The 12841-nt window shown below is 39.2% G+C and overlaps 1 protein-coding gene across 2 annotated transcripts in view; it reads left to right on the top strand.

The window, feature by feature from the left end:
• Positions 1-12841, top strand: part of LOC135107635 (NPC intracellular cholesterol transporter 1-like) — a 48994-nt gene that overhangs the window by 16252 nt on the left and 19901 nt on the right. The window contains exons 1-9 of one of the 2 annotated variants that reach the window (XM_064017704.1): positions 1601-2028; positions 6811-6985; positions 7590-7781; positions 7918-8095; positions 9741-9891; positions 10046-10238; positions 10897-10989; positions 11488-11570; positions 12468-12602. In XM_064017704.1, coding sequence (XP_063873774.1) covers positions 1975-2028; positions 6811-6985; positions 7590-7781; positions 7918-8095; positions 9741-9891; positions 10046-10238; positions 10897-10989; positions 11488-11570; positions 12468-12602 — 1254 coding nt within the window. In that variant the 5' untranslated portion in view covers positions 1601-1974. Of the gene's footprint in view, positions 1-1600; positions 2029-6810; positions 6986-7589; positions 7782-7917; positions 8096-9740; positions 9892-10045; positions 10239-10896; positions 10990-11487; positions 11571-12467; positions 12603-12841 lie in introns of those variants that run through there. The other variant, XM_064017705.1, reaches the window with a different exon arrangement.

Raw genomic sequence — 12841 nt, 5'->3', positions numbered from 1 at the left:
GAGCTTTTGAGGCATTGAACAGTGCCAAATTTGCTCTGCCCCAATCAGAAATTTTAGAAAGACCAGAAGTCAGGCGTTCTGTGGCTTTCCTGCGTAAAATGTTTACTTCCTGAAGTGCTGGAGGTCTATGAAAAGATGTGGAAAAGTGCAGGGTGGTATCATCAGCGTAGGAGTGGATAGGACAAGAAGTTTGGTTTAGAAGGTCATTAATGAATAATAAGAAGAGAGTGGGTGACAGGACAGAACCCTGAGGAACACCACTGTTAATAGATTTAGAAGAACAGTGACCGTCTACCACAGCAGCAATAGAACGCTCAAAAAGGAAACATGAGATGAAGTTACAGAGAAGAATAGAAGCTATAGGAGGGTAGTTTGGAAATCAAAGCTTTGTGCCAGACTCTATCAAAAGCTTTTGATATATCCAAGGCAACAGCAAAAAGTTTCACCAGAATCTCTAAAAGAGGATGACCAAGACTCAGTAAGGAAAGCCAGATCACCAGCAGAGCGGCCTTGACGGAACCCATACTGGCGATCAGATAGAAGGTTGTGATGTAATAGATGTTTAAGAATCTTCCTGTTGAGGATAGATTAAAAACTTTAGAAAGGCAGGAAATTGAAACAATAGGACCGTAGTTTGAAGGATTAGAACGGTCACCCTTTTTAGGAGCAGGCTGAATGTAAGCAAACTTCCAGCAAGATGGAAAGGTAAATGTTGACAGACAGAGTTGAAAGAGTTTGACTAGGCAAGATGCAAGCACGGAGGCACAGTTTCAGAAAACAATAGGAGGTCCATAAGCCTTCGGAGGGTTTAGGCCAGCGAGGACATGGAAAACATCATTGCGAAAAATGTTAATAGGTAGCATGAAGTAGTCAGAAGGTGTAGGAGAGGGAGGAACAAGTCCTGAATCGTCCAAGGTAGAGTTTTTAGCAAAAGTTTGAGCAAAGAGTTCAGCTTTAGAGATAGATGTGATAGCAGTGATGCCATCTCGTTGAAATAAAGGAGGGAAAGAGAAAGGAGCAAATCCTCTGTCCGAATTTTTAATCACTCAGGACTCATAACATGGACTGTTTTTCGACGTCTTACAGATTATTCTTATTTTTTATTTATTTTTTTTTTCGAAGACATGAAACACCCTCAAAAGCTCCAGTAAATTCTAGAAAAGCATATTGAAGGTATTCGAGATGTGTCGCCGAGGCGTCTGAGAATGCGATTTGTGGCAATAGTTAAAGGTAAAATATATATAAGCTGTCCGTTTGTTTCGACGGGATGAATTTTTTTTAATGCGTATAAAAGCAAGCGAGAAGGCTGTGTCTTCACTGCATGTGCTGCTTTCGCCGTTGCCGTCATGTCATCATCGTTATCATTCCCACTGATATACGATTTAATTCCATGTTCATTGGCAGTGCGTCCTACACCACGCGACACCTCACACGGCATTCACTGCGTCACAACGTACTTTTTTTTTTTTTTCCAATATCTGAGCGGAAACATGGATTATACATATCAGATGTTTCATATCCTGTCTCCCTCTTCAAGATACAAGTGACTCTGTTATCCGATATGTGGGTGTGCGTCCAATGAGTGCGCCGCGTAGTGGAGGAGGTCGTGACGTCATAATGAATAGCATTGGGATGAGGTGACTTGATATCCTATCTCCCTCTCTCTTTCTCTATCAGTGGCCACCGTGCGCCCGTTCTGTTTAGTCGTGGGAGGAAGGTGGACAGAATGAGCAGCACTTGACGAACAGCGAGAACCAGTCAAGCCACAAGACAACAATAACTACACCAGCGACATAACAAGCACGGTCAACATTCACCGAAGAAAAAAAAAAAACCCATAAGAAGAGATCCCGAATTGGAAACAGAAATACAGTGGAAGTAGAATATATAGCCAAGTTTAAAGTGGGAGAGGAAATCAGAGTGGGTTACCTCCTTACCCTCGCTCCTGTGGCTCCGATATTCTGAGGAGCAGACATGAAGCGACTTCTGGTCACGGTAGCAGTAGTGCTCCTGGCGGGCCTCGGGCAGGTAAGGGGCTGTGATTCCTTACAGTGGATCATTCTTTTTTTCGTGAAAGTCATAATGTATGTGGAACTGACTGACTGACTAATTGATTTTAATGTTTCGTGCATGGTGCCACGATTATACAAGAATAACTATAAATAAAGGAAGAGCTTGAAAGTATAAAAGTACAAAACAAGTAACAAAATAAAAACTAAAAAAAATATATATGTTTATCGGAGTAAAATGTATATGGAAACTATCCTTGTGATGTTAGTCTCGAAAGTCAATGCTTAAGCTTCAAACAGGTTTAATATATGCTGGTGAAGTGATGCTCTTATGTGTTAAGGGTGTGATTTCTGAGATCCTGAATACCTTCCTTATTGTGGATGAACGTAATATATAATACAGTCTATCTTTCTCTAGCGCGACCACTTTCATTTGCAGGGCCGTCACCTTAAAGAAATATAGAGTATAGAAGGACTATTAAAACCCTTTACTTCCTTATGTATTCCTATTCAAAGTCGCTTTTTTTAGCCCACTATTGGCAAAGTGTTGGCATCAAAAAATGCAATGCAGATGGCTGGACTCGTTTACCTTAATCCTCCCTATCACTGCCTTCACTGTGAGTATTTACTTACTCGCGACACTCACTGCTCTAATCCTTTTGAAACGATGACTCGATACACCCAACTCTTCAGCCCCTCTCTCACCGCCGCAATGTTGCATATCTAGCTGTCTTCTACCGCTATTTTCATGCCAACTGCTCTTCTGACCTTGCTAACTGCATGCCTCCCCTCCTTCTGCGGCCTCGCTGCACAAGACTTTCTTCTTTCTCACCCCTATTCTGTCCACCTCTCTAACGCAAGAGTTAACCAGTATTCTCAATCATTCATCCCTTTCTCTGGTAAACTCTGGAACTCCCTGCCTGCTTCTGTATTTCTACCTTCCTATGACTTGAATTCCTTCAAGAGGGAGGTTTCAAGACACTTATCCACCAATTTTTGACCACTGGTTTGACCCTTTTATGGGACTGGAATTTCAGTGGGCATTTTTTTTATTAGATTTTTGTTGCCCTTGGCCAGTATCCTTCCTACATAAAAAAAAAAAAAAAAATTAAAGAGTCGTTCAGTATGAATGAGTGACTCGCGAGTCTTCCTCCATTATTACTCACCAGCGAGCCGCCGAGAGGTGGCGGCGGGCGTGCTAGTTATTTGAAAAGTGAAAAGTCGCGTGCAGTTGGTTCCGTAACAAGAAACTCTTCCTGTGCATTTTTTGGTCGCGTAAAACGGAAACTCGCGTTAAAAGAAGATCGACTGTGCTTCTGATATTTGCCTCAAGAATCAATAATCAGAGGTTGTTCAAGTTTCAAGCGCTTTTGACTTTTACTGATGACGTGACCTGGCGGTGTGTGCTTTGTGCTGGAGTGAGAGGTTTGTCTGCGTCAACTCAGGATAATATTTCCTAACAGAAAAGACAGAACAGCCTTCCTTAGTACTACATGACTGACTTATTATTTTAAACCCTTGCAATTATTTTATATTCGGTCTCATTGATAATGTCCTTTTTGAATCCTCAGGTGTGTGTGTGTGTGTGTGTGTAGCATTTTTTTTAAACTGGCCGCGTGTGAATAATGCACCTGGAGTTGGCGTTGGGCTACACGTGTGACCAAACAGTTGTTGACTGTGAAAACAAAATGAAATAGCACGTATCTTATCTCTGTTCCTATGTGTACCGTAACTATCACCTTCGCCACCATTACCATCACCACCACCACCACCACTTTGCCCACTTTGATCCCTCTTTTATTTCAGACCCTTAACTCTCATCATTTAATCAATCAACCACTCTGTCACCACTACCACTACCAACAACAGCATCAACAACAGCGCCACCACCACCACCACCATCACCACTTGATTACTGTATTCACTTTTTTTATTGCTATGTTATTTTCTTCCTTATTTTAGGGATTAGGATGCAACAGTGTTATCTTGTTGCAACGGAGGAAGGCACGGCGAGGTCCGACTCTTGTTGCTGTTGTCATTTTTTTTTTTTTTTTTTTTTTTTGAGGGGATGGCGTTACTTGTAAAAAACGGTTGTAACTATTAAGAAAATACACAAAAGCTTTAAAACGTAAAGCATTTGCTGTTGTTATTACTGTTGCTACTACTACTACTACTACTACTACTACTACTACTACTACTACTACTACTACTACTACTACTACTACTGCTGCTGCTGCTGCTGCTGCTGCTGCTGCTGCTGCTGTAACAACAGCAACAACAACAACAACTATAATAATAACAACAACAACAACAACAACAACAATAATAATAATAATAATAATAATAATAATGCCAAAGATTTTTCATGTAACATTACAACAAATACTATAATTTTTATGATTAATGATATTATCACTACTTCTACAACCACCGCCACCACTAGTACTACTACCTATCAGAGATTATAATAATTAAGGCAAGCAGTGTAGCTATTGTAAACCTTGAAGTTTGATGATGTGAGGCGTCGCAACAAGAATGGTGTTTGAGATGTGCCACTTACTACAACCAAGGACATAAAAAGCTCTACTGAGATATTACCTCTAATCATGTAAAAATCACGTTGCAGAAGGTGAATCATGCTTTTTGCTTTGATAAATTGACTATGATAAAAGGCTGCTCACGTTGACTTTTTGACCGCTTTTAGTAAGGAGGGTGCGAGGGAGAGACGAGGGGGAGAGTGGAGGGGAGGGATTACGTAAGGAAGGGAAGGTTCAAGCGTAGGTGGATGAAGCGATGGTCGGGTGGAGAAGAGAGATGGTGTAAGGAAGGGGAGGTGCAGAGAAGGGAGTGTGTAGGGACGGGGGAGTGCAGGGGAATACTAACTTCTTTTTTTTTTTTTTTTTTTTTTTTCTCATCAGTTATCGTGGTCTTGTTCAGGACAGATTTCAATAGAGTTAGGAAAGGGGCTACCAAGTTTGGAGGAGTGAGGAAGAACAGTGACTCTTCTTCTTCCTTAACAGTTATCGTGTTGAGGACAGATTTTAATAGAGCTAGTCCTACTGACTTTACCGGGTAGAAGCAATGGAATGGAAAGAACATTGCCGCAAACATGTGATGTGATGGTAGTTACTCTGCCTAGGGACGGAGATCAGTAGGGAGTCATCCTTGTTCAAACTCAAGGATTATTAAATTTATTAAATGCAATCCATCATTTTCATCCAGAATCTATATAAAAGAAAATAATAATAATATGCTAACGCTTTAAGATAATATATTATATGATGTTTTATAAATTCAACAACTTCTAGGAAACTGAATGTTTAATATTACTCAAATTTTCATATTTAGCTCTCGAATGTAACAGATTAGACCTGTTATGAGTGATTACGTGATTTCTCACCGAAAACAGATAAAAAAATATCTCTGAGTGGGCGATTACTATATTACTATTACGCACATGGTACATTTATTATCTCCGGTGTTATGTAGCGAAGGTGGCGTCTCAAGTACTTCTGAAGCAAAAAAAAAACTTGTCTGTTATTGCCGAAGAGTTAATATACAAACAATAGTAGTACGTCACTATTGTATGAAAAGTGCCTGATGGATGCTATTCTCTTCATTTTCATTGCTGTTGAAGGACTCTCTCTCTCTCTCTCTCTCTCTCTCTCTCTCTCTCTCTCTCTCTCTCTCTCTCTCTCTGCATCATGAAGGAGCCACGGATTACCTTTTCGACCCAAAGTAAGAAAAAAAAATTACTATTCTCCTTGTAACGATGATGTTTCAAGACACTACTTATCCAGTAATTTTTTACTACCGCTTTCGACTGTGTTCGGGGACTTTCACTTTAGTGTCTTTTTTTTTCTTCTTCTTTTTTTTAATTGCAATCTTGTTCTTGGCCAGTGCCTCTCCTACAGAAATAAAAAAAAAAGCTGACACTTCACTTCCCTCTTATCTTCACCTGTTCCTTCCAAAGGTGATAAGACTGAGCTCTTCATACAAAGACCTTGGTAAATGGGTGATGGGATGGTGCAGGGAGGAAAGGAAGTGGGGATGAGAGACAACAAAGGATCATGAAGGAAGGACAAACAGCAGCAGATTTACTGGTCCCTACGAGAGTGTTTGTGATTTACTAAAAGTGGCATAGGACAGCAAGGATGAAGTTAGATGGAGAGGGGGAAAGGAAAGAAGAGTGATAGGAAAGAAAGGAAAGGGAAGTAAAGGTAGAAAAAAGGGAGAGAGAGAGAGAGAGAGAGAGAGAGAGAGAGAGAGAGCATGTATTTGATAATTTTCTCTACGCTGTAAGAAAGTGTGGTTCAGTGATTTTTGTTGTTACATTTCCTATTGTATTCCTCCTCCTCCTCCTCCTCCTCCTTTTGTTTTTATTCTTGTTTTACTGTCAATATTTTTGTTTTTTTTTTGTTTTCCATTTTTCTTGTTTCATCATCCCCATTCTCTTGCTATATTGCTTTGTATTCTTCATTTCTCATTTTTGTCCTTGTGTTCTTAATTCATCATTGCATTTTTTTCTCTGTTTCTTGTTCTTGTGCCACCACCACCACAACCGCCACCATTAGGTTTCTTATTCTTGTTCTTGTATGTTTCCAGTATAGTGGTGCCAGATGGTCAGTAATTGCCTTAGTTCCTTCACTTTTTAATTAACTTCAAATCGAATGTTGGTGGTGATGCTGCTGACTTTGGCTAGAAGTGAATGAGAAGACTAGATATATACTTTCATATCACACACACACACACACACACACACATACACTTAATTTGTCTTTTTTTTCTCTCTCTCTTTTAGGCACAGATCCCCAAAGATGGCAGGTGCATCTGGTATGGCCCAGGTCCACAGAATCCAGACAAGGATCCAGGAATGTTGCTGAATAATGCCTATACTGGGCAAGGCATAGTGCTGGATGATGCCCTAGCAGTGGCGAGGATGGATGAGCACTGCGACATACTTATGAAAGAGCTAAGTAAGTAAAAAGATAAGAGAATACAGAGGAGAAGGAGTCTGGTGAAAACATGCAACAAAGAAGAATGAAAAGGAGAAATTATCAAATTTAGCTGTAATTATCACTGTCACTCACTATTAAAAAGGAAACTGGTACAAAAGGAAGGAAGACAAGGTCAAGAATAAATGAGTACAGAGAAATACTGTATAGAAATCGGTTACCCAATCAATGTACATAATATATATATATATATATATATATATATATATATATATATATATATATATATATATATATATATATATATATATATATATATATATATATATATATATATATATATATCACACACACACACACACACACACACACACTCTGCAGTTCATTAACATGTTCCCCTGTCTTTACCCTTTTCCCTCATTCCAAAAACATCAGATCTGCTGACAGTCTTCCATTTGACAGATTTTATAAGGATATTGTCAGAGGACTTGAAATTGGAGCAAATCACTGAACACAAAAGTAATGTAACATGTCAATCAAGATAGTTTGTCTTACACTGGCACACTGGCAGGGAAGACACATTAAATTTTTTTAACCTTCTTCCCTGTTCTTTTTTTTCCCACAGGAGAAGAGTTTGGTGAGAAGGTGCCCATGTGCTGCAATGCTGGCAATATTGCAGACATGACAAAGCAGTTCAGTATGCTGGATCCCTTCTTGGGCAAGTGTCCGGCTTGCAAAACCAATATCAAAATGAGCTTCTGTTACTTTACATGTCATCCACGTCATTCCAACTTCTTAATCCCCACCAAGATGTACCGTGAGTATCCCTTCCATTTCTTTGTGATAAGAGAGAGAGAGAGAGAGAGAGAGAGAGAGAGAGAGAGAGAGAGAGAGAGAGAGAGAGAGAGAGAGAGAGAGAGAGAGATCTAATCCTTTGCATGGTTTTGTCTCAGATTACAAGGACGTAGAAGGGAAACACCAGGAGGCTGTGTGGGAGGTTGACTTTCACGTGACTGACTACTACACCAACACCACCTTTGACTCGTGCAAGAATGTGTACATGTCTGAGCTGAACAGACCCGCCATGACTGTGCTGTGCGGGAATGAGGGATACAACTGTGACCCCTACAAGTGAGCTGCTCAAATTGTTGTAGTAGTAATAGTAGTAAAATAGTAGTAATAACAGTAGTAGTAATAGTAGTAGTACCAATAACAGTGAAGGTGGTGGTGATGATAGAATTTATATCTGTTATTGATTAATTAATTAAATGATTGATTAGCTATTTTATTAATCTTTTTATTGCAGTATTTTCTTAAACTTTTATCTTGCAATTTGATATGAAAGATAAATCTCCATGAGTAACAGCCATGAAACAGTTAGTGTGGGATGGTGCAGTGGAGATCTGAGCTCACTTGCATTACCATTATCTGCTTATCAGTGAGTAGAGTGAAAAATAGATGGAACATAATGAAGTGCCTGACTTACATAGATACCAAAATTTCCTTGAATCAGTCAAAAATTGGATTTTAATGAAGGAACTGATTATTATACTCTTGCAGCAAGATCATGTGGCACTGGTTAGGATTACAAAGGAGCAACCTCTCTCATGAAAAAATATCATTAAGCCATGAATTGTTAAGCCAAGCAGTGTATCATAAAGTTCCAGAGATATAAAAGTAAAGGATGGAGTAGGTACTTCCTGTAAACAAAAAAAATTCTAGAGATCACTAACTTCTTATTCAAAGATAAAAGGATACAATTCTCACTGTGGATTGTTGGAGGCAAACAAAACAAATTCTAAGGAATAAACTTAGAAGAATTTCAGACATGAGAAAGCTAGAAAACAACATGAGTCTAAAAAAAATTAAAATATAGCAGCATTGATTGAAAACAAGGAATTGATTTTAGGATTTCTTCTTTTCTATCTGTGTGTGTTACCTAGTTATGCATTTTAAAGGAACTGAGCCAGTCACATGCTTCTGTCTCCATATTTGGATTTTGTAGTGTGTAATTATTCCATAGGTTAATTCTTTTACTTTTCCTCCATTTTTTCAATGTATCCTCTTTCATCCTTCTTGCTGCTTTGCATCTTTTATTAAATCACTCTTTTTACGAGCTATTACTGTCTGCTTCTTAGGCACAAACTTTTTTTTACCTTCTTTATATATTTTAAGAAATCCATCCCACTTCTCTTGGACCCCTGTAGCCTTATGGAACCTATCCTATCTCTCCTCTTGAAAAAACTTCCTCATGTTATCAAAGTCTGCCTTACAGTAGTTTAATCTCCCAGCATGGTGTTTCCAACATTTTTAATCTCTCTTCATAGGTTGACTTGCTCAACTCCAGAATCATCTTAGTGACTGCTCTTTGTACTCTTTCTAATTTTACAATATTCCTCTTTGTATGAGGAGACCACATCACTGCCATATATTCCAATCTTGGTCTTACCATGGAAATCAACAACTTTTCATCATTCCTTTATCCAAATATGAGAATGTGTGTGTGTGTGTGTGTGTGTGTGTGTGTGTGTGTGTGTGTGTGTGTGTGTGTGTGTGTGTGTGTGTGTGTGTGTGTGTGTGTGTGTGTGTACTTCTGTCCCTCCTCTCTCTCTCTCTCTCTCTCTCTCTCTCTCTCTCTCTCTCTCTCTCTCTCTCTCTCTCTCTCTCTCTCTCTCTCTCTCTCTCTCTCTCTCTCTCTCTCTCTCTCTCTCTCTCTCTCTCTCTTTCTTTCATCAGTAATAGTTCACAGAGCCCTCACCTCTCCTCTCATCTGCAGACTGTTCACCTACTTTGGCAACAATTCCTTAGCACCCTTCGCCATCACATACAAATGGGGGAACACAACCACCCTGGCTCACGATGCAGAAACAGGCAAGACAAGAATGATGACGCCCTTCCTAAAGAGCACCACACCCTGCAACAGTAATGTACGTATGTAGTTGCCTTTTGCTTCATGCCTCACATTCCTTACACATCCTTCTCTTTCTCTTGTACTTTTACACTCCCTCACATACTCATCCATATCATCTAATCTGCTCATCATACTAACACCCTTTATTCTTTCTGTCAACCTTATTCCAGGACACCTCCATGCACTGCCTCTGTTCAGACTGCCGTGACTCCTGCACTGCCTATCCAGACATCCCGCCTCACCATGAACTACCAATGGTGGGCTCTGTAGATGTGATCACCTTCACCCTTATCATTGTCTACTGTATCCTTGCTATTGCCATCATCATTGCTGCATGTGTCTGCTGGAGTGGTAACGATGGAGGTAAGTCAGATGGGCTAAGAGGATGCCACACCAATGAATGAAGGAAGGATTGATTGAAGAGTGGAAGCATAGATGAAACAGAGTGAATGAAGGAGTGGATGATTGTTAGGCAGAAGAAGCAGAGATGTTGAATGAATGAGAAAAAAGAATTTATTTAAAGACAAGGATAGAGAGGATGTTGAATTACTATGATGGAAGGAAGAAATAAGACCAGGTACTGAATATGTAAATGAATGATAAAAAAGAAGGATTAACAAAAGAAAAGAGCTTCCAGAATGAGGGATTTAACAGTATATACATGAGTTGTTGCTTTTTTTTTTCATTCTTAAGAAAACTGTATGTGGAGACACAAAGGAGAAGGGAAATAGGAATGAGCTTATAAAAATTCCTGTGGTGGCAATATATCTTGTAGGGATAAATTCTAATGTAATTATTTGATAGCTCTGTTACCTGGGAATGGTTGTGTACAGTCTCAAAAGAAAACATATTTATCACTGATGCCATGAAATGTGGGCTATAGATACCTGTAATTATTGCTGTTTTTTCTACTTTTAGGATATGAACATGGTTAGTAGTTTGTTGATGATTTTATTTAGACCACTGCATTACCTTGTATGAAAGATGCAAGGTGAGTTTTCCTCTGGTTCTTCACTTTCAGGCTGCTGCTGTGATTGCACCTGCTCATGCTCCCAGGTCATCAGTGCCGGGATGGAGAAGGGAATACGGAAAGCATTTACTAGTTTTGCCACAGGTGAGATTTTTAAGGACTACCTATCTTCATACTAGATTGACAGGTGATACCCAAGACTAAGCACACAGACACACAAACACACACAGGACAAAATTGCTAGCATTCTGCTCTGGTTGGATTACACAGTCACAGCTTCATAAGTAATGCAGCATGAAGAGACAACCCCTATCATTTCCATCTGGTACTAGGCTTGAACCAGGGACCTCTCAAGTGTGAGTTAAGCATGCTGCACCTTTCACTGACAAGATGCTTATAGTAACATTATAATGATAATTGATATAATTATGATAATAATGAGGACAGTACACTGTATTGCATAATTTCGACAGACTAACAAATATTTTTCTATGCACATAATATCGTGTTTCAGTGTTACATGCGCTCTAATAGTAACATGAAAAAGAGAAAAGTGTGGAGAACAAAGACAATAGCATATACAATCAACCACAACCTTCCTGTTCCCTAAGTGTGTTAAGATGCAGTGTGTTGTCCTTACAGTGGTGGCCAAGCATCCCTTCCTGTTCCTGGTGCTGGGGGCGTGCCTCATCATCACCCTCTCTATTGGGGTGGCTTTCCTCAAGGTAGTTCAGGAATATATTGGGAAAGATCAGTCTTAAGGTGGAACATATTTCTATAGGATCTCTGGTGTAGTAAAGAGGTGGAAGGGAACAAGATGAAGGAGATAGTAGATGAACTTATCCTTCATTAACACATTTCTGGTTAAAAGAGATGAATTGCAGGCATTCAAGACAGAAAGATATAAAAAATAGATAAAATAAAATAAAAAATAAATTTAAAAAGATCAAAAGAGATATTGTCGCAGTTAAGTGTGATGTGATAGTGACATCAATATAAGTACTTCTTTTTTGCAAGCCTTTCATATGCTAGCCATCAAGAGACCTTATCAATATTTACAAGAGGCTTCACTAGTAATGATAAACCTTAAACTACTCATTCAAAACCTTGTTGGCAGAGGGAACTGTTATCCACTCAACAAACACTTCACATGTCGGTGGCAGAAATGCCTCTCTGATGTTTTATTATTGAACCACAAGTTTCTTAGCTGATTGGAGTAAATCAGAATAATAATTACCATGTACTTATATGAAGTGAGGTCATAACATCATGATATTGACAATGATAATGGTGAACAGTTAAACAATAACGATATAAAGGGATATGCCATTTCTTGTACAAGTTCTGAAGAGAAAGCATTCTCCAAGCCATAAAACTAGACATAGGAGAAGGAGGAGGAGGAGGAGGAGGAAGAGGAAGAGAAACAACAGTTGATAAATACTAGCAGTGTACAGGGAAAGAAAGGAAATTCTTTTTTTGACCATGTCTAGGGAAATACATTCTTGTCCTTTTAATAGCAGTTCATTTATTTATTGTTAATGTGTGTAGATATAATTACATATATACATACAAAGGTCAGTCACTCTCTCTTATTCTGGATTCTTTGTCCTCTGCTGCCACAGGTCACCACTGATCCTGTGGAGCTGTGGGCCTCACCGACCTCCAAGACACGCCAGCACAAGGACTACTTTGACTCCCACTTCAGTCCCTTCTACAGGACCACCCAAATCATCATCACACCCAAGGGATATGAATGGGTGAGCAAGATATATTTTTGTAACTATTACTTCTACTGTTACTATCGCCATAGGTATTAATGCTTTTATTACTACTACTACTACTGTTGTATCCCTGTTGCTGTTAGTACTGCTACTAATGCTGACAGTTTAGCTTGATTTGTGACCCTCACTGAAAGCATTTCCACTCACCCTCATGTAGTGATAATGTACTGGAGTCATTAATACTAGAGTCATGCCTCTTCTCAGGTTTTCACTTG

Source organism: Scylla paramamosain, chromosome 15 (assembly GCF_035594125.1).
Source record: "Scylla paramamosain isolate STU-SP2022 chromosome 15, ASM3559412v1, whole genome shotgun sequence".
NCBI classification, from domain to species: Eukaryota; Metazoa; Arthropoda; class Malacostraca; order Decapoda; family Portunidae; genus Scylla; species Scylla paramamosain.
Note: the sequence above shows the minus strand (reverse complement) of the source record. Positions and strands in the feature narration are given on the sequence as shown.